This window comes from Haliotis asinina, chromosome 3 (assembly GCF_037392515.1).
Source record: "Haliotis asinina isolate JCU_RB_2024 chromosome 3, JCU_Hal_asi_v2, whole genome shotgun sequence".
Taxonomy (NCBI): domain Eukaryota; kingdom Metazoa; phylum Mollusca; class Gastropoda; order Lepetellida; family Haliotidae; genus Haliotis; species Haliotis asinina.
This window is the reverse complement of record NC_090282.1, coordinates 30,831,197-30,856,730: the sequence shown is the minus strand read 5'-3', so window position 1 is coordinate 30,856,730 and position 25,534 is coordinate 30,831,197. Positions and strand designations below refer to the sequence as shown.

The 25,534-nt window shown below is 36.7% G+C and overlaps 1 protein-coding gene across 1 annotated transcript in view; it reads right to left on the bottom strand.

Moving 5' to 3' along the window:
* LOC137277793 (zwei Ig domain protein zig-8-like) overlaps positions 1 to 23,063 on the bottom strand; it is a 105,035-nt gene extending 81,972 nt beyond the window's left edge. The window contains exons 1-2 of the mRNA XM_067809725.1: positions 22,463 to 23,063; positions 19,718 to 20,336 (exon numbers count right to left, since the gene is read on the bottom strand). Coding sequence (XP_067665826.1) covers positions 19,718 to 19,793 — 76 coding nt within the window. The 5' untranslated portion in view covers positions 19,794 to 20,336; positions 22,463 to 23,063. The remainder of the gene's footprint in view (positions 1 to 19,717; positions 20,337 to 22,462) is intronic.
* Positions 23,064 to 25,534: the final 2,471 nt, after the last annotated feature.

Sequence of the window (25,534 nt, the reverse complement as noted above, 5' to 3'; positions counted from 1 at the left end):
TGTAGAATCGCGAACAAATGGATTATCTGTTTATATATGTATGAGTGCCACTGTTTCCTTGGGTTCAGTGCCTCTGTTGTGACGGGGTCTTAATGGAATTACCGAAAAAAGCGTTGTGGTATTAATTGCTGCATCTGGCATGCCTGTCTTGAGAAGACAGTTGCAGACGATTTCCTCATCCAAGTAACAAGAATCTTCGCCTGGTTCACTTAACACGTAAATCATTCAAGAATTCTGAGGAGAGAAGTGTTGACAGACCTTCTGTAAGTCAGAGATACATGCACATGCTTGAATCTTGGTATTGACATATATAATGCATCACACAGTTGTCATATTTTGTAAATCTAAGTGGTCCTGCTATACTTACATTTAGTAGACATATTAATGTTTCTCATTTCAGTCATGAACTTTTGTATATTTAATTGTTAATCTTGATGTTTCTACTTGCCTTTCTTATATTTATATTATGTGTATATATTTCATTGTGTGCGTTAATATTTCAGTGCATATATGAATGTTTATGTACCTGTTGTTTTTAGAATGGAAGGCTGGTGATATGCATTGGGTTATACATCATTGTTCATGGAAGCTCCTTGACACCATACTCACTTATTTTGCACACATTCACTGACTTATATTGCACACCCACACTTACCTTTACCATCACACATGCTTACTTTTACTGCACACCAACACACACACTTACTTTTACTTGCACACCAACACCCACACTTACTTTTACTGCACACCAACACACATGCTTACTTTTACTGCACACCACCAAACATGCTTACTTTTACTGCACACCACCACACATGCTTACTTTTACTGCACACCACCACACATGCTTACTTTTACTGCACACCACCACACATGCTTACTTTTACTGCACACCACCGCACATGCTTACTTTTACTGCACACCACCGCACATGCTTACTTTTACTGCACACCACCACACATGCTTACTTTTACTGCACACCACCACACATGCTTACTTTTACTGCACACCACCGCACATGCTTACTTTTACTGCACACCAACACACACACTTAGGTTTATTGGGCATCAGCACTGACACTTTTATTACATAACAACACCAACACTTACATTTATTGCACGCCAACACCCACGCTTACCTTTATTGTATGCCAACAGCCACACTTACCTTTATTGTACGCCAACACCCACGCTTACTTTTATTGCACAAATATACCCATGCTGGTTCTACTTTTACACTTGCCTGCTCTCTTTCCATATGCATATGTTTATGCTCAGTTGTATTGTACACCCAGTCATGCATGCTGATACCATACAACTACAAATGTGCACTGCACACCACTGTCAATTGTACAGTTCTTGCTCTTGTATTCATATTTGTATCTCAATCACATGAAATGTTCCAGCAAAACTTAAGTAACATTATGAAAAAAAACATTATGTGCACGAGTGACAATCACAACAGCACAGCAGTCAATGGGCCATTGAATATAATGCTTCCATATATGTCAGGCCAGGGCTGCTTTGAATGGGCAGACCTTGAAAATGCTCCTACGCTGATCTAAATTCTTAAAAGCATGTACAAATGACCACAACAATCAAATATGTAAATCCTGGATTGTAATTCATCACAGAGGTATTCAGATTTGAAGATTGCACACTTGATGCAGGCTGCATTAGTTAAAATGACGGTTCACACCTCAGAGGTGTCTACCTGTATGCTATCTTCTTAACTGGTTTACATGGCTGTCACTTTGTTCTATTTAGACTCAATGACTTTCTGGTTGACTGTCTGGGTAAGTTCAATACTGCTTGCTTGTGGGGTTGAAATGAAGCTCCTGTGATGATTCTGAGTTAGAACTGCTTGCTTAAGTACTGGCGTGTGGTCCTGTGCATAGAGCTCAGGCCACAGTCAGTTGAAGTCAAGATATGATGGGTGCTGACTCCTTGGATGGGTGACTGTGTGTGACAGTTTGACTCCTGAGAGTTTCTAGGACTTCAATCCCACCCCCAACAATGACGCACATGTAATACATGTGGTCACACCTTAAGCTAGTGAGTTTGTTACTGACCCAGTAAAAAATGTGTCCCTAGTGACATGGGCAGCATGGGTTATCTGGAGTAATCATGATCAGATTGTGCAATTTGGCATGTTCATAAATATTCTTCTTCTTATTATTATTTAAGGTTTGGTGTATGAAACAATTTTATGGATTGAGTAGTGATTCCCCGGGTGATTGTGTATAAGATGAACGCAACCTTTTGATACGGACACCAAGATATTTTGACATAACTCAATTTTCAGCAGTAACAATATCCTTATGGAAAGTTGAGTTATATGATGTGAAGATGTTGACAGAACTAACTGGTTCTGTTAAATGTCTCCTCAAAGTAGCCCTTACTTCAATGGGAACATCACTTTTTCCAGTAACGAAGTTGTCAACGAGATATTATTTCATCATACTCAATGATTCATTCTGCAAGACAAGAAGAACTGAAACTGAATAAATCGGGTCATCCATATCTTTTACATTATTGGAGCGGCAATCATTGTAATGAGCAATTTTTTTTACAATACAAGAAACTTGACTTGTTCAGTTAGTGGAATGAAATGCCATAAACCTTGTTCAACAAACTCTCTTCACAATGATCTTTGGTTTGAGTGTAATAGATGAACAGCAAACCTTATCGAGGAATTTCATCTTCAGTCACAGGATATTGTCTCATTTCAAGTCAATTTCATTTCTGGAAGCTCCAGTCTCCTGAACTTTCCCTATCCAAGCCAATAGAAATTCAAATAAACTTTATTTTCTGAACAACAAGTGATCAAGTCACGGCAATCTCCAACAGCCAAGATTCCATTTGATTAGCTGAGGGTTGCATAGACAAAATTCAATTACTTGCTCAAATGTAACTGCAACATTTAAACTGGTCGTGGAAGTGAAAAGTTTATGACAAGGCATAGAGTTCCTTATTAGGGTGGTTTCCATGGCAAATGCTGACAATTTCAAAGAACAGTGCTTTGGTGTAATAGCAGTCTGTATATCTTCTGATACAGCACACATCTCTGGGGTTCTGTAGGTAGAGTGTCTTGAGATTGGAAGGTTGGTGGTTCTGTTACTTGCATATCACATCATCCTGTGTCACACCTATCACCTCTGGGGTTCAGTAGGTAGAGTGTCTGTCTGGAGATTGCAAGGTTGGTGGTTCATCAATCATCTCTAAGAGTCTGTGGATAGAGAATTTGCCTGAAGGCCACAAGGATGGTTGCTCTGTTCCCAACGCCAAAATCATATTTTAGATGCCATTTGCTACTTATCATAGCATGGTATAAAAAAGGAACAGGTCAGCCTGTATCATAGTGCAGAATCTTCAGCAGTGCAGTTATACTTCAGCATGGTATTTCCTAGGGCTATCAAACTGTTATTAGTCTACTACAATGTGCATCTCAGAAAGACCTTCTAATGATCATCAAAACTATCTGCATTTATCACTGCTACAAGGCTGTATATCTCAGTGACACTCTTTCTCAATGCCATTTATGCAACTAGACTTCTATCTGTCAAGCCTGTATTGAAGGGAGGCCTTACCAAGTGGCAAACTGTCATAGTATCTGTGCACCTAGACTGTTGTTAGTAGAGTCTAGGTGCATCTCAGATGGACCTTATTTACAGGTGAACTATAGTATTATCTTTGCACAGAGATTTGTTCAGAGGAGTCTGTATCTCCGAAACAGCTTATTTAGTGGTGGACTCAGAGAGTCCTATATATACTTTCTACTGAACAACCATACACTCTACACACTAAAAGATACACTGATGTAACCTTACTTCTTCTCAGACAAGACTGGCTGAAGTGCCATACTGTCTATGACTTTAATGGAGATCTGCCATACGGTAAATACACGCATTCAGTACTAGAGCCAGACTCCGGATGTGGGTTACAATACCGTGATAGACTGACACATAAGACGTCTGAAAAACACAGGACAAATATATTTGCACAGTCATCGAGTTCAGCCTTGCCATAACACAGACAGATGTCGATTGTGGTCTGCTGACCCATACTGTCTTAGAGTCCTAGAACCATATAATTATCTGCCAACTCTCACTATTGGTTGGTTGGTTGTTTGATTGTTTGGTTGGTTGTTTAATGATGCACTCAGCAATATTCAAGTTATATGGTGGCAGTCTGGACCAGATGATCCTGTGATCCATAGCATGAGCATCAATCTATGCAATTGGGATAGGTGTCAACCAAGTCACTGAGCCTGACCAACTGATCCTGCTAGTCACACCTCTTGCAACAAACAATGGTCACAGGAGATCAGTTCTAACCCAGATCTTCTTGTGTCTCTTACTGTAATGGTGCATCTTTAAATAAGGTCTACCTCTTGGACAGGTTTGCATTTCCAATCTCACTGGGCTCCTTTACAATTTTAATAGAAACATTGTTTCTGTGAGAAATATATATATTAACACATGACAGTTTATCATCGGTCCTTTTACATGTATAAGCACAACTGCCATATTGCCTTGGGGGGTGATCATCCGTCCAACCATTCCTTCTCCACCTACTGTCAAGTTAACATGTCCTCAACACCTGACACTAGGGGCTTGAAGTGGGAATAAATTCCACAGTAAGATCAGTTCCTTAACGATGGTCGCAGCTCTAGACGCCATGGTGTTGGCGGCACTGCAAGTATTGATGAATACATGCTGGGATGTGCCTGGGTTCCTGGTTTACTCTGATTCCATGTCACCTCTTGTAGACAGTTTTTAGTTGGAACCTATCCTTGATCACCACCTGTCAGTGTTTCCAACATTGGAAAACAGTTTAAGTTATTTAAGATGGACTCTGTGGAATTGGTCTGCGCTATAATCCTTCTTGGAATGGAGCGTTATTCCTTTGGTGATAAATTCTTAATTTCACTTCTCACTTCTTTTGCCGTTTAGCAGCAAAAAATAAATTACTAATTTAACTGCAGGTGGAAATAGGACAGTGTTTTTTATTCATTTTTCTTAATGTATCACTTTTTAAACCTTATATTTTTTCAAACACATGTACTTAACTTTTAATTTTCTTGTAAGAATTTCAAGTTGACAGGTCTACGGTTTAACACTGGTGTAAGCCATATTCCTGCTATTTGGGTGCAGCCTGTCAATAACTGTGTCTGGATAAGACGATCTAGGGATCAACATCATGAGCATCAACCTATGCAACTGAGATATGACAACATATGTCAACCAAAACAGTGGGCCTGAACACCCCATCACATTAGTTGCCTCTTTCAACAAGCACTGGATACTGTAGACAATTCTAGACCGAATCTTCAAGTGTCCAAGAATTTCACAAATGAAAGGAAATGGTAAAACTTGTCAGAACTATGCTATACCTTTGAGAGAAGAATGGAGCTGCTGCTGCTGCTGCTGATACTGACTTCAATGATGATGTTGATATTGTGTTAGGGGCATACTGTCAGTGTTATCTGTGAATCAGGCTTTACACCTTTCAACTATTTCAACAGGTAGAGGTATTTTGAACAGATCTTATCATCAGTGACATACTTCGTGGTACAGCTTATTCCCAAGGTCAGGACGATGGTATACACTTAACCCTTTCATATTTACAGACTACAGTTACACGTAGAGTCACACACCTCATCCATCCTTGCTCTCATTTCATGCATTCTCATGTAGGTGTGTTAACTCTCAAGCGTTCATTTCATAGACAAGGTTGTCCCACATCTCACATTTCTATTTTCTCAACAAGCACATCTTTGTAGATGCACATAAAAACCTGTGTCACTTGGGCAGGGCATAAAATCTCATCTGTGCAAACACTATGCTTCGTTTGCTGCCGAATGGACACTGATTATCCCAGCATTGGTTGGTCTCATGAAAATCACATTTCATCCTTTAAGAAGAACACTTCTTAAAAAAACACTCATCACACGAGAGTGATTATGAAAAATATGTACAACATTCCAAGCTCTGATAACAGGAGGTACTCTGAATTGTGTCTTAATATTCATTACCCTGGCATTATGTGCATTTCTATAGAGTGTTTGTCGGTGAGGCTTGTGTATTTGTGTACCTGATTATTGCTCATAATACCCAATTGAGCTCACCTGTGAAAGAAATGGGAGCCTCCCTTGTGTTTATGATGATCACCTGTCATTAATTTTACATCCATGATTGAACAGCTACAATACATGGAAGCTCCCCTTTTGATGGTGACAGATTGTGAACTACATTGGTTTCTTGAGGCCTTGCATTGAGTCTTACATTGGAACATTCACAATGAATATAAAAAATGCCCTGTCCAACACTACACAGAAGAGATGTCTACTTAATGTTAACTCAAAAATCTAAAAACTCAAAGAACAATGATTATAAAATAGCAATAACTACATGATCCAGGTTTTTCTCAAACCTAGCTGCAGGGACCCTATTGTTGTCAACCAATAATCAATGTCATATATAATTTTGACATTTTTATATAAAATATGGGAAAATAGTTATTGATTTATTCTTTCCAAAATGAAAGATTTCAAAAACATAGGTATGCAAGGAATGGGTTTGGTTTTCTGAATTTTAATTCTAGGAAATGGAGTTTGTAGGGTAAATGAAATACATTGTGTATATACTGAACAGCAAAAGAAATGATAATTTTGAAAAAAAAAACCCAAACCCATAAAAGTAAGCATGTGTGTTATGTTTTCTATTTAAAAACTTGACATAAATAGGTTTCAGTTGCGTAAATGTACTTTTGTCAGCTGAAGACTGATTAATTAATATGGTCAATTATATATACTAAAGAAGTTTTCTAAGTCGAGAAAAGCAAGACATAAAAATATATGATACAGCCACCTTTTATAAAACAGACAAAACATAAACCTCTCAAACACAACACTAAACCCATGGGCACATAAATAACTCAATGTCATAGCCAAACTAAAGCATTTTAAAAAAAATTATGTGATCACCATATCATCAGTCATTTGAGAAGAGTCTCTCTGATGTTGTTTTCTCATCAGCTGACTCAAAATGAAGGGAAAACATAGGTCATTGTTGTATTTAGTCTGTCTCACAGTCCTTGAACCACAAGCCTTCTCTTCAGTGCTAATATAAAGCCTTAAATGAAGCAAGTCTAGATTTTCTCAGGTTCTGAATCTCTGGTCTCTCTGGGTCTCCTTTTCAATTAAAAGGTGTTTGTTTGTTATTGAGTGAGTGAGTGAGTGAGTGAGTGAGTGAGTGAGTTAGTTTAGTTTTATGCCGCACTCAGCAATATTCCAGCTATATGGTGGCGGTCTGTAAATAATCAAATCTGGACCAGACAATCCAGTGATCAACAACATGAGCATCCATCTGTGCAATTGGGAACTGATGACATGTGTCAACCAAGTCAGCAAGCCTGACCACCCGATTCCCTTAGTCATCTCTTACGACAAGGATAGTTGCCTTTTATGGCAAGCATGGGTTGCTGAAGGCTTTTTCCACCCTGAGACCTTCACGGGTCCTGTTTGTTACTGCCAAAATTACATATGTTCAGTGACTAAGCCACTTCTCTATGTTCTATTTATAGCACATTATTTCTTGGATCCAAATTTCAAAATAGTTTCAAATGCTATCTTGCCTGTCCTTCATACCAACATTCAAATAATTAATGGTTTGGCATCAAAAAGTCTGGGAATCAGATGAGTTTCTGCTCAACATACCATATCATAATGTGCATACAGAGAAATACTGATATTCTGTGACCACTGCAAACGCCCATTTGTGTGCTACTTGAGTGGCTACACAACGAGGCTATTACATGGGAGCGCTTAGATATATATACCTCAAAGCTGCTAATTACCAAAAAAATACACTGTTGAACATTGCCGACCTTTACATAATAGCTTCCGATATGACAAACAAGATCTATTAATCATACCTACTAGCCAAGGAGATAGTTATTTTGATATTAATGTTCTATAATTACACACTGTGCGGGGTTTTCTTAGGAACCGATGTATATGGTTCTCTGCACAGACACTACAGATAATTTATTGATTTAATGATTTGTCTGCAATGTGTTATGGCTCATGACTGACTATTAATTTTTATGCATTTTACATGGTATAGCTTTACTAAATGTCAATAGCTAATCTAACCATGTCAATATACTCCAAGTAAAATATATAGTCATGGGTACAGAACATCATTTTCAGAATATCACGGAATATCACAATAAAATATTTTGTGTTGTGTAGACTAAGCTAGTAGCTAGTCTCTGAAATGAATATATTTTACAGAGAAAAAGTTTTTAAATTTTAATAAAGTGCAATAAAAAGGAGCCAAAGTACTTTCTTCATTTCAGAATCTGTGGTAATCTAGACTTGCCACACTGTCTAGACATGCATTGGTTTCATAGGGTATACTTGTTTCAGGGCTTGTCTGACAGACTAGCTGTTGTGCAGAGCACTGACAGTCAGTGTTGTGTAGTATACCTTACATTACATATCCAAGCAAAACATGTGTTACTGTGAAAATTATTTATAATTTAAATAGGTATTTATTTCACACACTATAAATCTAATGTATGGTTTTGAGTAGGGCACTATACTTCAAATACTCAAAGTAAATATTTAGCAATATTTGTGTACCTTGTGAGAGGTCACTTGAGGTGAGGGGTGAGTTGAGTTGAGATGAGAGGTGAGTTTATGAGTTAATGTGAGAGATAAGTTGAGTACAGGGTGATTTGAGTTGAGATGAGAGGTGAATTTAGGATGAGTTGAGTTGAGATAAGAGGTGAGTTTATGAGTTGCAGGGAGATGAGTTGAGTTGAGTTGAGTTGAGTTGAGTTGAGTTGAGGAGAGTTGAGATGAAAGGTGAGGTAAATTGATGAGTTCAGTTAGTTAGGGTTAACACTCCTCTTGGAAAATCCGAAATGATGCAAGTAATAGACATGCACCAGATTGATGAAACCCACAACAGTGTCTTTGGTGCTGAAAACCATGACATAGAATCTGGGCAAATGGGTGTCTGAACCCATAAACAGAAGATTCTGAGATACCAAGAGCTGTATCTCTGCAGTGGTAGGGGTAGTCTAGGAGTTAAGGCATTTGCTAATCATGCCGAAGACCCAGGTTCATTGACATTGACTTGAAGAAAGTTGTGAACAAATACTTAGCAAGGAAGAAAAGAAAACTGTACATTGTTGTTTGTGTGTTTTATGAAATTGTGAACAAATTTGGTAACAGATTAATGTTTTGAAATGCTTTTTTAAAAATTCTAATCTTAAAGTACAAACTGAGGAGAGTAAAAACGAACTTTAGAATTGAAATTATAAGACAATTCGACGTCGTATACATTTTGTTATTTTTTCCAACATGCCCTTTTATGTTATGAAGTGCCCTTTTCCATGAATTTACCCTGCCCTTTCTGAACCCTAGGGGGAACACTATTCAATTCCCCACATGGGTAAACAGTTTGTAGCCCATTTCTGGTGTCTCCCACCATGATATTGCTGGAACATTGCTCAAAGTGGTGTAATACTAAACTCACTCACTCACAGACTGAAGTGGTAGTGTAGATTACGTGCTGAATTCAATAGATCATAATATGAATAATACATCATTAGTTTGTTAATGATTTTGGATTAGATAGAAATGATGACACAAGCCATCTACAGTTTAAACGTGTGATTAGCATTGAACAATATCAAATATAAAATCTATTATTGTCATGTAAGTTAAACGTCAAGCGATTTAATAAAATTCTAATGTGACATTTATCAAGCAGAAATATTCTCTGTGGAATATCATATTCACATATATCATTCACTTCAATGCAGAAAGTTCAACACTAATCATTAAATACTAGCACGGCAAAGCCATTTTAATGCTTAATGCAGGTTCTCATACTTCACAAAATCAAAATCACTTTAACTGTAGTCCACCTTGTTTACAAGTTTCTGCACTATTTCAGTATACCATGCTGGACAAAATAAGTTAGGGATATTGGTATTTTTATGACTGATATTTTATCAGTGTGTCAATGAATAAACACATCATTATTCATAAATTGAAAATTTGCAAATATCCCTAACTATTTTTGTCCAGTACATGTTACTCACATTGTTCTATTTTCGTATAATCATCTCCACACCCTCTGTAACCTGACACAAAGAGCTACAATGAGTCATATATATGACTGGAGTATTGTAATTACATATTTCATTCAAGTTTGGTGTGAGTGTCTTGCACAACATGTTTTGCAAGTCATTTATATCAAAACCTACCAACAAACATGTTAGTTTGGACGTTAGTGACATTTGATTTTTAATATATATTTTGTAATCACGAACATTTGTCCTGAAGCGATAAACCTGAGCAATAAACCTGAGCGATAAACCTGAGCGATGTGATGTTAACAACACCGTCATACCTAAATACTATAAATGCAAATATCTCTGAAGATCAGAAATGTGTTTGTCATTAATCATCGTGATGACAAGCTCTTACCATTAACAAGGAATGGCAGCGTTAAAGTTTCCATCAAAAGTGATAGAAAGTCTAGCTTTGGGTTAGTAGTAAGCTCAGCATCGGTAAAGATGAGGACAATGTAAATGTGAAGTCCTCATCTAAGGGATTTCCAGCTGCCACTGGGTGTGTCTTTAAGAGGTCTGTAGGCTTGAAGATTTGACAACACAACCTAGAGGCTACTATAACGAGCATGGAACTCCCAACCATTTGATTTCATTTCATCTATGGTGAGACAACCCTGTGATCAACATCATCAGCTTCGGTCTACACAACTGAAATGTACTGACATGTCAACCATTAATCCTGCTTTCATCTACTTAAATATATGTGAGGGATTAAAACACCATTATTCCAGCTACATGGCAATGGTCTGTAAGCAACTGAGAATGGATAGATAAATCTGTGATCAAGATCATGAGCATTGATATACACAACTGAAATGTACTGACATGTCAACCATTAATCCTGCTTTCATCTACTTAAATATATGTGAGGGATTAAAACACCATTATTCCAGCTACATGGCAATGGTCTGTAAGCAACTGAGAATGGATAGATAAATCTGTGATCAAGATCATGAGCATTGATCTACACAACTGAAATGTACTGACATGTCAACCATTAATCCTGCTTTCATCTACTTAAATATATGTGAGGGATTAAAACACCATTATTCCAGCTACATGGCAATGGTCTGTAAGCAACTGAGAATGGATAGATAAATCTGTGATCAAGATCATGAGCATTGATCTACACAATTGAATGTACTGAAATGTCAACCAACAGTGATCCTGGCCAGATGATTCAGTTAGTTGCCTCTTATGATTGTCAGGTTGTTAAAGGCCAGTTCTAACCTGGATCTTCACAGGTTAGAAAAGCCCGGATTTTTATCGTCTAATTTTGATTTTTAAATGACTGTATCCTTCTGGCTATAGTGGCCACTAATGGTGAATGAAACTTTCATTTATTTCATCCTTCAAGGTTTATCTGCAAAACATGTCTACCCTCCCTTTGTCCATGAAAGAATATATATCATACATTTGCAGAGTATCCACCTCAGATATGTCCAAATAATAGATATTTTGACAGGTTATTTTTGCCCTGGTTAATCAAGATGCCTGTGAGGTGCTAGAAGGTTTACAAGTTATGGTCTAATAAGATCCAAGAGAGTACCTGTTACAAAGGCTCATTCTCAGTCAAGGGTTTTGGAACCTGAGACATAGTTTGTCTCGAATAGTCATCACAAGGAAAACCAAGTTCTGTGGTTAGTACCTACACCAAAACATCGCACCTATTGCAATAAAGAAGTTGACCATCCATAGCACTTGGTTTTCCTTCATCTATACAACTTCTAAAATGCCTTTCAAAGAAATTAGTCATCACAAATTAGAGCAGACTGTTTGTGTGGCCACCCTAGTGAAGATGCACCTTGTTACATGAACCCAGAAACTCAATCTGGTATCTTAAAATCAGTCCATCACTTCACAATTGAAACAAGATGTATTAACTGAAAAAAGCATATACTACAACCTGTAATTTTCAAAGCTATACCACTTATGATTGCCATCAGTGTATACAACCATCAAGATCTTAATCTTCTGACTACATGGCATAACATCTATTCTCTTTAGATATCTCTTTTTTTTGTCTATGTTTATTGGAGTGGTGCTCATACAAGTTCCTTTGAGCAAGCTGACCAGTCCAGTTATTGAATTTTTTTATTTTTTTATATTTTCATTACATAAATATATTGAATAGCAAAAGGAATGCAACTCTGCTTTTTTCTGTTTTTGTTTTGTCAAAGTTAAAAATAGAATACACATACATGAAAGACTTATTATTATGAGATTTAATTTGTTCAAAACGTTTCTTTTACTGTTCAGTATAAGTTTTAACAACATTGCATGGAGGGATAGATAATTTGAGTAAATAGAGGCTCATTCATAGATTGTCAAAAAAACCACTATATGCTTCAAGAACATTAGAATATTAAGAATATTAGCTGATGTGCCCTACACCTGGTGCTGTACAATTGTTCTGTCTAAAAAAAAAATAACTAATCATCTAATTTTCTTTCATCCAAAGTGCTTTTGAAATGTACTGTCACATTTGTTTAGATGTGTCTGTCTAAAACATCAAACTAAGTCTCAAGATAATGAAGTGTAGATCAATTATTCATCAACTCCAGCTGTAATTACACACGTTTTTTATGACAAAATTTCAATTTTGCCAAATATTGATTATGTCTGACTCCAACTTGCAAGGCATTACACTTTATCAAATTGGAGTGAGTGAGTGAGTGAGTGAGTGAGTGAGTGAGTGAGTGAGTGAATATCAGTTGTTTCAAAGGCATTTAGAAGTTGGTGGAATCAAACTAAAAATGCACCTGACGAAGAGTCTAGGAACTGTCTCGAAACGTTGTGAAGTTGAAAGAAGTTGAACCATAAAGCATATTTAGTTTGAGTGAAAATAGTTTGTTATATGAGTTTTTGACTCAGAAGATTAGATGTAAAACTTTTGAATTTCTACATAAACATAATGGATATAAAAAGTGTTACACAGGGCAAGGATCCATAACACTTTCACAGAGCTTTGACAGCAGTTCATAATAGTGTTATAACTATCACAGGGCTACAGGTGCTTTGTGCATCTGAACCTGGGATTATCTTGTCAAAGGTGTCAGATATTCTACTGACAATGCAAATTATTGTTCAGTTTAAAAACATTTTGACTTGATGGCTATCATAAGCTCTTTTTGTCAACTGTGTTGTATTTTTAACACTGAGGCCTAAACTATTGGGGAATTAAATGTGTTTATTGTTCACTAAAAACAGTTACTCTCGATTACTCTACAAACTACTATGAATTTCATGTTTCTCCATGATGAATTCATATTGACAGTGTGCCTTTAAGACCCTGATCAACAAATATACATCAATGTCATGCTACAGAGTACTTGGGTCCAAATGAAATTTTATCAAGATGCCTCCGTTTTTATTAAACACATCCATCATCTTCAAAGCCTATGATCTCTTTCAACAGAGTTCTTCCTAGTCACACCAGTTACCCACATGCGGACCCAACGATCTTAAAAGTACATTTTTTGCTATAAACCTGTGCAGCAGAATAAACAAGATTTGCTAAAAGTTTACATAAAATTCAAGACATCTGAATGATAAAACAATTCTTCCATTGGTTGACTTCCCTAAGTCAATAAAAATTTGACCTTCTCTGTCTGTGATTCTTGAATGTGACCCCCTCTGCTCAAAACTAATTATGCTCGCCTTTGTACTATCATCGTTACAACACAAGTTAAAAATCAAAGCAATTTATTCTTGCGCTGTTTGTCTAGAAATCACATGTTGTTTAATGCTCTGCCCTGTGCAATGATACTGGGTGTCAAACATACAATTAATAACCATTTTTTTCACACTAAGATGACACAACTCAAATACTGACTGGAGCCAGTCTGTGAAAGAAAGTCTTCACTGTAAATGGCAGTTTATCAGTTCCTTCAGTGCAGATGAATGGGTGGGTGAGTGAGTGAGAATGATTCTACAGCCTACCTGGTACCATTTACTTTGAGTAAGTTTGTTTTTGCAATATTCCAGCTATATGGCAACAGTTTGTAAATAATTGAATTTGGACCAGACAATCTGGTGATCAACAGCATGAACACTGATCTACACAACTGGGATATGATGACAAGTGTCAACTAAGGCAGTGAGTCTGACCACCAGATCAAATTAGTCAGCTCTTACAACAAGCATGGGTTACTGAAGATCAATTCTAACCCAGATCTTCACATGCCCATTTACTGTGAGATTAAAAGAAGCATAATTCAAACAGAGTCACATGCCTAAAGTGATACAACATGTGTTACATGAGCTTCATGAAAATAGCAAAACTTTAACAAAATGTGTATTGTCATTATAAACCAGATGTTCTTTATAAATACATCACCAGCTGAGAAAATGAAGAGACATCAACAACAAAAACTTGTATTATCTGTTTCCATAACAACAAAAGTACTTGATCAACTACAACGTCTATTTCCCCAGCAAAAATCTTTATGGAAAATATATACTGATATTTAATTTCAACAATTTTCAAAAGAACAAAAACCTCAAAACAAACATCAAACAAGCAATTCATCATTTCAATGCATGAAAACATTGTGTTTTATCAGTGACAAACCTGTATCAAATTCCAGGAACATAAAGAAAATAGGGAACTGACAATATCTGGTAACTGAATTCCTGAATAAAATATTTCTCGCTCTATTACATCTTTTTAAAAACTACTTGCATATATGTGTGTATGGATGAGTGTGTGCGTACATGCGTGCGTAGTCAGGTATTTCAGTGGCCAGAGGCAGTGGTAGTCAGCTGTCTTGCTTGGCCATAGTTTCATGATATTCCTGTAATTACAGCTGCGTATTATTCACCTGTGCTGAAGCTAACTGTTTTAACTAAAATAGTTGATGAGAGGGTGCTATCTCTGCTGTGAGAGTTAATGAGGCTGTAACATCTTAGAAACAGGAACCAGAAGTTGACTACACTGAATCATAGAAGTGTGGAGATATACTGGTATATTTATATATCTGGGGGTTCTTGCTGACTTATTGCCTGGTTGTTTGGTTTTCATTCTGGGAGTACTGTCTGTGATGTAAACTGAAGCAGCAATTATGAAATCTGCAATGAAACCATTAGGCTGCATAAAAAAATTACATGTTTCTTGGGCACATTTTTTTCAAAAGTGACCAGGGCGATAGGACTTCATCTTCAACTTTTGATAGAAAAAAGAAGTGACGCAGGAGGAATACATTTTTATTTTTTCCTCTCAGAAATATGGTTTGGGAAGTTTAGCATGTGTTAATGAGGTGTAGATTCAGTGACACTTGCTCTTACTCATTCTTGTGGTGGACCAATGAATGATCGGGACGTGGCCAAGTCAAAATTATTTTTTCACAAATGGCAATAAAAAATTGTCACGCATACAAATAAGTGATGTGCCCATGTTCAAGAAACATTTCACTTCTTTCATTCAGCCTTAGTGTTGAGGTAACTTGCAAGGCATTACACTTTATCAAATTGGAGTGAGTGAGTGAGTGAGTGAGTATAGTTTTACTTTGCTATATTTCAGCTGACATGGGCTTCACAAATTGTACCCATCATTGTACCAATGTTGGGAATCAAACCTCTATCCTTCACTCTAATGATGACAAGTGTCAACTAAGGCAGTGAGTCTGACCACCAGATCAAATTAGTCAGCTCTTACAACAAGCATGGGTTACTGAAGATCAATTCTAACCCAGATCTTCACATGCCCATTTACTGTGAGATTAAAAGAAGCATAATTCAAACAAAGTCACATGCCTAAAGTGATACAACATGTGTTACATGAGCTTCATGAAAATAGCAAAACTTTAACAAAACGTGTATTGTCATTATAAACCAGATGTTCTTTATAAATACAACACCAGCTGAGAAAATGAAGAGACATCAACAACAAAAACTTGTACTATCTGCCCTGTATGAACCGAGTTTCAGATACTTTATCACCTGGATGCTAAGTTCTAGGCAGGGTAACAACACGTATCATTTTTAACATCTTCAACCAGCGCTGACTAACCACTTCTCTCATTGTCAACTCACCAGGCAGGTAGTGTGTCTACTTAACCATGTAGATAATCCTTTGAAATAAATTTGATATATTCAACTAAGTCCTGAAGCCTGACCACTGAGTCAGATTGTGACCTCTTAAGAGTATAGGTTATTCCTGGTCTGTTAAACCCCAGGTGCTTCATGGGAAGATCTAATTATGAGCTGATTATATCTTTGATTTCTTCACCTAGAGCTGAAGGGCATTGTCACTTGCATGCAATACTCTGCTGGGGAATGTTTCACCGATATATGGCGCCATGGTGTTTAGCAAGTCTTGAATGACCAGATTTATTTATGATACACTTTTTACATTCTGAAACAGTAGGACAACGGTTCTTTGCTTTTTTTCTGCCAACACATCAATGACCTTATGTTTTACATGAGCCTTGTGGCTAGGAGTGAGTGAGTGAGTGAGTCACTGAGTGAGTGAACGAGCCAGTGAGTGAGTGAGTGAGTGAGTCAGTGAGTTATGGTACATAACAATAACTAACTTAACAAAGCCCAATCTACCATCTCAGTAAGTGTTAGTAGACTGACGGTCCTCATCAATGAACTGATAAATCTGTCCACTATTTCATCTACAACTTGTGAATGAAGTTACTCCCAAACCTGGTTTCATCATAAAATCAAAGGTCACTGACAGTCCCTGCATTGTTCAAATTCTCCCCCTCATTTTACCCATTAGATAATCGACAGAACATGATGCTACAGGATCCTACAACATCCCAGATAATGGTTTTGTCAACACCTAAAGCAACGAAAATATAACAAACAGGCTTTGAGGACCAAACTGCATCAACTAAAGTGCCTGCAGCAAATAGCCCTATTTACTTTAACCAGCCAACCTTGCTCGGCAGAATGAACCAAAAAGGCTGTCTCTTATCTGCCACGATAGTAAAACCAAATATGGATACAGTACAATGTACATTTACACAGCATCTCTCATTGTACAATACAAAACCTGATCTGGAATCACACATTCATACAAACAGATGCTTAAATATGCATGACCAAAGGATCAATATTTCATCTTCATTTTTCAGAAATGTGTATCATATATGCTCTCACGAAGAATCTGACGCTAAGCCAATACGGCACCAAATGAACAGTATTTGTATTTCAGCATGTCTCAGTACAAGATGTGTTCCTGTGATTGGATGTTGGCATGGACAGATTTATGATCAGCTGTAGAAACAATGACAGACCTTTGGCTTACATTATTGTGATTAGTGCCGGATCGAGACAACATACTCTGTCTATAGACAGAAGGATTCATAACAGAATGAGAGAAGCAAATTTAGGGGAGTGATTAAACATTTATTTGAATGCTTGAAAATGAGACTGGTCTGTTGAAAAAATCAGTGTTTTCCATTCAGATGTGAATTGAGAATAAAAAATGAAATATATAACTGTGGGATTGTATGAATGTGTTTATCAGTTAGTAGTACTATTGACATTACACCAGTTTAAGTGATACAAAACTGTATTTAAATATGGCGACATGTTTTGACCAGTAGTTGTAGTATTGATTAATGTAACTGGCATGAAATCTCAGGCTCAATCACACATTGTACAGGTAGCATATGAAAGAAAACTGTTCTGGTTGAATTAATGTAACCAATCCTTCCTTTGCACAAACTTCACAATTTATTAACTCAAATATTTCACAGGTAGGAAATGAAAATGAAAATGTTTTGCTTTTGTTACGAAGCAGTCATGCCTTTGTACCAAGTTTATAAGTTTTTAAATTGCACATATTACAGGTAACAAAGGAAAGGAAAATGTTCTGATTTTTAATTGACCAATCTTTCCTCTGTTCCAACTTTACAATTTATTAACTCACACATTTCACAGGTAGGAAATGAACAGGGAAAATGTTCTAGTTTAGTTATTAACCTATCTTCCTTTTGCACCAACTTCACAATTTACTAACTCACACATTTCACAGGCACTGTAAAAAAGAAAACTGACTGATTTGTGTTCCCTAACCATACCACATTTGGTACCAACTTTATAATTCAATAACACAGCAATCACGTGCAAAAATCTTACAGCTTATAACACAGCTGCAAACCACAACAAATAACAGTTTTGCTGCATTTCTTAGGGAGGTGGGTTAACAAACTGGTAAGGTTTTTGCTGGTCACTCTAAAGATCTGGGTTTGATTCTCCAGATAGGTAAAATGTGAAAATCTCAGTTCTAGTATCCACCACATACAGCATACGTCTAAACTCACTCACCCATTGTGTGTCTTATAATTTTGGAGGGAAAATATACTTAAATACAACATCCTCACTACTAATCATGAAATTCAATATCAGAGACTACCCACACTTGAATATCAGACAAAACAGATTCTCTTGGATGTTATATAAATTAGAACACATCTGTATCCTCACTGAGATTTTGATGTGAACCTTTATGCAACTATCCATAATAAAAAATCTTTCTTTATTTGTCCTTCATGACAAGTTAGAAATTTTGATAACCCCTCTGAAAATAAAACATTATTGACATTGAGTCTTTATAGGCATTTAGAAGTTGGTAATTATAATGACTATGAAAAGACAAGAAGTAGCTCCATAACACAGACCATGTGTAATAACCAAGTTATTATACATGATATTCCTTGTCATCGATCATGATACTGTAACACAGAACTAAGCAAACGTCATTTGAATATTATAATGCTTAAGACTTGGGCATGTGAAGAATTGAACTTCAGTTTCTCCTGCAGACAAAACAGTACTGGATATTTGATACTGCACATGGAGAAAATGTGACGATATTCTTACTGCACATGTCATTTTTTGGCTTGGTAAATTTACAAATATACCACAGAAGTTGTTTGTTGGAGATATATTCTCCGGGACAATCAAGCTGTAATGTGACAATTGTGTATGTGTAACTCTCCAAGATCATTATAGGGATACATCATTCACTTGACTGTCTACATTGATTGTCTAGCAAAAATGGCATGCAGCTTGTTAAAACAGCCAAAGCCTGTCTTCCTTTGAGCTATGTATCATTTTTATACAGATATGTGTTTGTCATAGTTTATCCTGGGAACGGTCAAATCAATATGGTATTAACTATTATGCATGATGCAAGCACCCTTTAGTTAACATCGGATATCTTTGTATAAAGCAGTGACATAAATGCCCTAATTGGGTATTGGATTTCCAAAACCTATATATCCCAGATTAAAAACTTATAAAGATACTATATCTGTGATCATGCACCTTTAAAGAATGCCTATTGGTTACTGCCACAGAGGCCACTGACAATGTACTTTGTTCTCCAAAGAAATTGCTACACCGATGCCTGAAGAAGGATCAGGATCGACTGAGCACTATCCATGCATAGCCTAATTGGTGCCAAAGTTATTGAATATATCATGTTTGTGTTGCAAGAACAGAGCTCAAAGGTTAAAGAAGAGTGTGTACTCAGGGATGCTGTTTGCTGAGGGCATCCATTTGATTAGAGTCGGTGTATCAATGTGGTGTTATGCGTCACCTACCTGTGGCTACCAATGATAGCGCCGCCAGACTGACCAGAACGTCCAAAGGTAATATCCGTATCCGCCAACTGACCATTATAGCACGATAGAGAACATATCCTGGAACCAAGCTTTCACAGACACCTTTTTCACCGGTGCCATTATTGGTATAACATTAGTATTATTAACTCTCCATTAAGTTGTTGGCTGATGGCTTAAAAGCTCGTTAGTGGATCCTGGTCATTGGTTGAAAATTCCTGCGTCCAACATACAATTGTGAATAACTTGCTAGACTTGCCTCCCTGTCACAAACGGCGTCTACTACACATACAACAATTCACGTTAACCGTCACGGCGAAATTGATATATTATTCTTGACCACTTGAACCAACTCCAGTCATCAGCACCTTTAGAGACGACTATTTCAACTCCTGAAATTGCAAATGATCTGATTTTTTGCACATCAGCAAACAAGAAACTGTTCCAAATTACATCGGTTGATTGCAGCAACAGATCGATGTACCTTGAGATTTTCTGCTCCACACGAGTTTAACTCTTTCATTTTGTGCTGGTCCTATTCCATGGACTATTAGTTGATTGTGGTGTAATCCAGGCTGAAGGAGGTCTCTGCACTCCTTCTCTGTAACATACAAGACCAATCACTGACAAGCCATCAATACTTCGAACACACCGACACAAACTCAACCTAATCCTAGTAATCACACTCAAGTTTACATTTCTCACCATCGCAACTTCCAACCATATTTACTCCCTCCACACACATCAATAATCTGATGACTATTTCCATCGTATGTTTACAAACATAAGGCATATTAATTATGCTGACAAATTAATTGGTACAAAAGCAATAAGGGATATATATGGCTATTTTCATCATACATTTACAAACATAAGGTGCATTAATTATATTGATAACAGAATTGGAACAGAGCCTGTAACAGGTATATATGGCTTTTTTCATCATACATTTACAAACATAAGGTGCATTAATTATATTGATAACAGAATTGGAACAGAGCCTGTAACAGGTATATATGGCTTTTTTCATCATACATTTACAAACATAAGGCGTGTAACAGAATTGGAACAGAGCCTGTAACAGGTATATATAGCTATTTTCATCATACATTTACAAACATAAGGTGTATTAATTATATTGATAACAGAATTGGAACAGAGCCTGTAACAGGTATATTTGGCTATTTTCATGATATATTTACAAACAAAAGGTATCTTAAATGTACATATATTGATAAATGAACTTGAACAAAGATTATAACACAGATACCAATCTTCATCATATATTTACAAACTTAAAGCATCTTAACTATGTTGATAAATGAAATGGAACAAACTATAACAGATCTGGATAAATATTTTCATCATATATTTACAAATATAAGGTATCTTAAATACACTGATAAACGACTTGGAACAGAGGCCATAACAGACGTAGATAACTATTTTCATTACCTATTTACAAACATAAGTTGTATTAAATATGCAGATAAATGAATTTGAGCAGAGCTATCAGAGATGTAGATAATTATTTTCATAATATATTTACTAGCATAAAACGTCTTAGCTATGCTGATAAATGAATTGGAACAAGGGCTGTAACAGATATAGCTAACTATTTTATCACATATTTACAAACATATAGGATCTGAATCAACCTGATAAATGAACTGGAATAAAGACTATCACAAATGTTTGCTCACACTGTATTTTAGAAAACAGAAACTTGACTTTTATACTACTCATCACTTGGATCATACACATGCCATTTATCACAATGGTTTGAATAAAAACAAATGCAGATTCATTTCTAAAACAATGTCCAGTGTGAATTAAGTGATGGTGTTGGTGCTAAAGGCTAGTGTCTTCAGTGACAGAGCACACTACAGTAATTATTCCGTGCTTAATCTGTAGCAGATGTCACTAAGCTAGACCCCCATCGTAGACCTCCGTATCCTCCGTACCTGAAGCTGACACTTACCGTGGAGCATATACAACCAGAAGTACCTACATCCTCCCTGACTTGCACATACCTCCACACCAACACTCATGTATCAATAACTCTCCAATATTGATTATGTCAACTCTCCCTGCAAGCTGCACACATCTCCCAGCCCCTTTAACACAGCTAAGCATGAGTGTGAGAAGGCATGCTTACCGATCGTCTTCGGCAACCGCAGATGATCAATGGTTTCAATCCGAGAGCTTTGGAACGTTTGATCAGCAGTAACCAAAGACTGACAACAAGACTACTGTGACAGCCTGTGCTTATACTGGTGTCAGGCCGAATTGTAAAACTGGTGTTATCATTATACGACAGAGGCGCTCAGGAAATTATATACATTTGGAAATACACATGTATTTCACTTAATTGATACCACCACCAAAAAACAGTTTTAACATGGGAATGCCTTTTAAATAAGATGCCCATAAAATGTGATAGTACATTATAGTTTGATGTTATCCAAGTTTCCTGCTAGTTTATTTGCAATTAATAATTACACTTATCGTTATAAAACACATTCAGTACTGTTTATAATAACGAGGTTAATTTTTATGATTTTTCTAAAGCTACTGTTATATTTGTAAAGTGATAAAAAAAACCAAACAGCCTATCTTTATAACCTTGTTGACAATATAGTAATAAGACATATATTGTTCCAACCATACGATAAAACATGAAAGTGTTCTACTTGTTTAGCGGCTAGTGGTAAGTGTTATACTCACGTCTGTATCATGAGTCCTTTAGTTGTAACTGTTGTTGAGTTGTAACTCCACCGATCACACTGTTGATCACAACTTGTACAAAATAACAAACAATAATCCCTTCACTGTACACAACAACTCCTTTCTCCTCCACGTTTGCGCTGCGTCACAAGTACAGCTCAGTGCATTCAAATTTTCAACCAACCGTGGATGGTTTTCAAGGCTCTGATGACAGATTCCTATCTTTTTAATGAAAGCAGTTACTTTGTGGCCCTGAAATACCACACACACTTATCATCATCTGTAACTCTTCAGATCAGGAACATCATAGCCGCTGTCCCCTTCCAAACTAATCACGAGCCACTGATCGTATCACTTGTCAAACTAACCAGCGACATCAGTTTACGAAAGATCTAAGCCGCTGTGCCTTATAATCACATTGGTTCTCGTATTAATCCAACACACAGGTAATAATCAATCCACTGAGTCGGTTCACTTCATTATGTGTCCTGTCTGCCGAGCACGAGACTAAACCTGAATAAGTCTGTCCCAACGCCTGTCCAACACTGATCATCCAGAGTAGAGTTCCGATCCTCTCATCTCAACACTCCTCGTCATAGTCGGCCAACCCGGTGAGCTCACCTGGAAGAAGACGGACAATTAAATAACCTCACAGGGGTAAATATCATTAGCCGGTGGCAAGCCTCCTCTGCTGTGTATCAATGTACCCTCTCTCGCTGTTAAAACATACAAGCCTCTCCTTGCTCCACACATTCTACAGGCATAACAGTGGGTGGGGACAAATTCCTAGTAATGGGGGTGGATTGTAGGGATTTATGGGTACAATAAATCAGGACCGAGGCACAGGGACAGGATTACTGTAAACATTCAGGCAATTTTGCATGATCATAAATTGGTTATAACCATTGATATATCTGATTTAAGTTGTATCCTATCAACAGTTTGATACAATATACAACAGTGAAGATAAAAGCTGAGACGTTCCACTTTCATGTGTCCAAGGTAGAGGTAAAGTTAATCTTAAGCAGATAAACTTAAAAGGGATATTTTCATGATAATCTACCCACCAGGCTTTGTCTGTAACACCTTTTCACAACAGCTTGTACAAAGGATAAGTAAAAGTAACATATATTATTAGTTGTATATACATGCAGGCTATAATGAATCCTAAAAGTAATATTTCACCACAAAATATGTTATAAAAGCACATTATTATCACTGAATAGCTGAGAAAATATGTTACACATATAGACAGCAATTATAAATTTATATGAACTACTATCATTATTATTGGAAGCATCAAGGAGCTGGACAGTTCATAGGACACAACAGTGCACAAGAAGCCTAGGCTTGAAACAATCAGTAACTTGACACAAAACATCAGTAAAATACACAAACACCCTTCCACCTCTGGAAAATGGAGTCTCTTTGTATCCTATTACATCCTATCAGAGGGGATATTGAGGAACCCCTGTGATATTTGAAATCACAACTTTCCTCATGTATAGAAGCGAGGAGTCTGTCAATCTAGGTCCGATTCACTGCGTTAGCCGGGATATGCTAGAGAGTGGTGGGGAAGTTTTGTAGCCGTATGATCCATTCCACACTAAACACACATTAAGTTTACCCTCTGCCTGGCTGAGACTCTTCTATCAAAGCATTAGCACGTTCTGAAGACATTACATTCGTCCCTTCGACATTTGAAAATACATTAACGTTGTGAATGTCCACGCTGTTTGCATACAGGACACCTTCTTGCTGCCAGTGCTAGTGAATACCTTCATTTCAGCAGTATAACAACACCCCATTATAGCACCAAGCTTCCACTACGGACATTTTGGATCGACTTTTCCCGGTGTGACATTCAGACTGCTAGAAGTGACAGTCTCTCCTCATAGATTGATAGCACCATGAACTGCAACACCAGAGTGCTCTATAATAAACTACAGCAACCCTTTCCCTCTCGATATCTGTCATATGATATATTGGTCACCGCATACACACACTCGACATGAAAGGAGGGACATGATTCTTTACAAAAAAATAATTTTGTTAGGCAGGCGTGTAATCTTTGATCCAGATGGTGTGAAATACATACCTTGTGTTGACTTTTATGTTGAAGATCGACATACGTTTACAACATGAGTGTGATAACCTGCATCTATGTGTTTACAACAGTTTGCTTCAAGGGATTTGCCTATAGCCTTCCCCACACAAGGAGATCTGTTTGACGTTTGATAGCTATTGTGTGCCGGTGATTGAAGTATGATCCAATTTTTAATTCAGGCTTCTAACATGCATACACCAATAAATGGGCGTGTTTCCAACATAATTTACATATTTATTGACATATTATAAATGAACATACAAACTGGATTATTTATAGATACATGCTGACTGCATGTCACAGTGATTTATATACGTTTTCAACCTTAGTGCTCTTTGCAGACTGAGTAAGAGCAAGAATTTATACAGTTGAAATTACCTTAAATTTAGGGGAAGTTTATCTTTAATTATGTTTGAAAGAGCATGATTTAAGAAATAAAAATTTGGAAATCTTTACTGACATTAGTGTAGACTTAATGAATGTCTACATGGAAATAAGTGTAGATGCTACCCTGGTTAATATCAATGAATGTGAAAAGAAACTTAAATTTCGAAATACTGTAATACTAGATGATTATAGTATATATCTATATATGAAGCCAGTAATTTTGTCATATATTTAAAGGCCTGATTGTACCATTTCTTTGTCAAAAGGCTTCCATCCTCATAAATATCACTGACTGAACAACTGTCTGCTTTACTATAAATATACATAAATATAAATACATACATATCCCTTTGTTTGTATGTTCATAAATTAAATGTCTCATACATCTGGGTTGTTTATTGAATTTAACATATATTTACATATATCTACATATTTAAAAGGTAAGACTGCATTAAATTCTCCAGATTAATGCTAAATGTTACTGATATCCAGGCAGTATTGTAACATACCCCATAAATTATACAACATTTATTGGCACATGTAGATGTAGTTATTGTTTCATCTGCCAACTGATGACA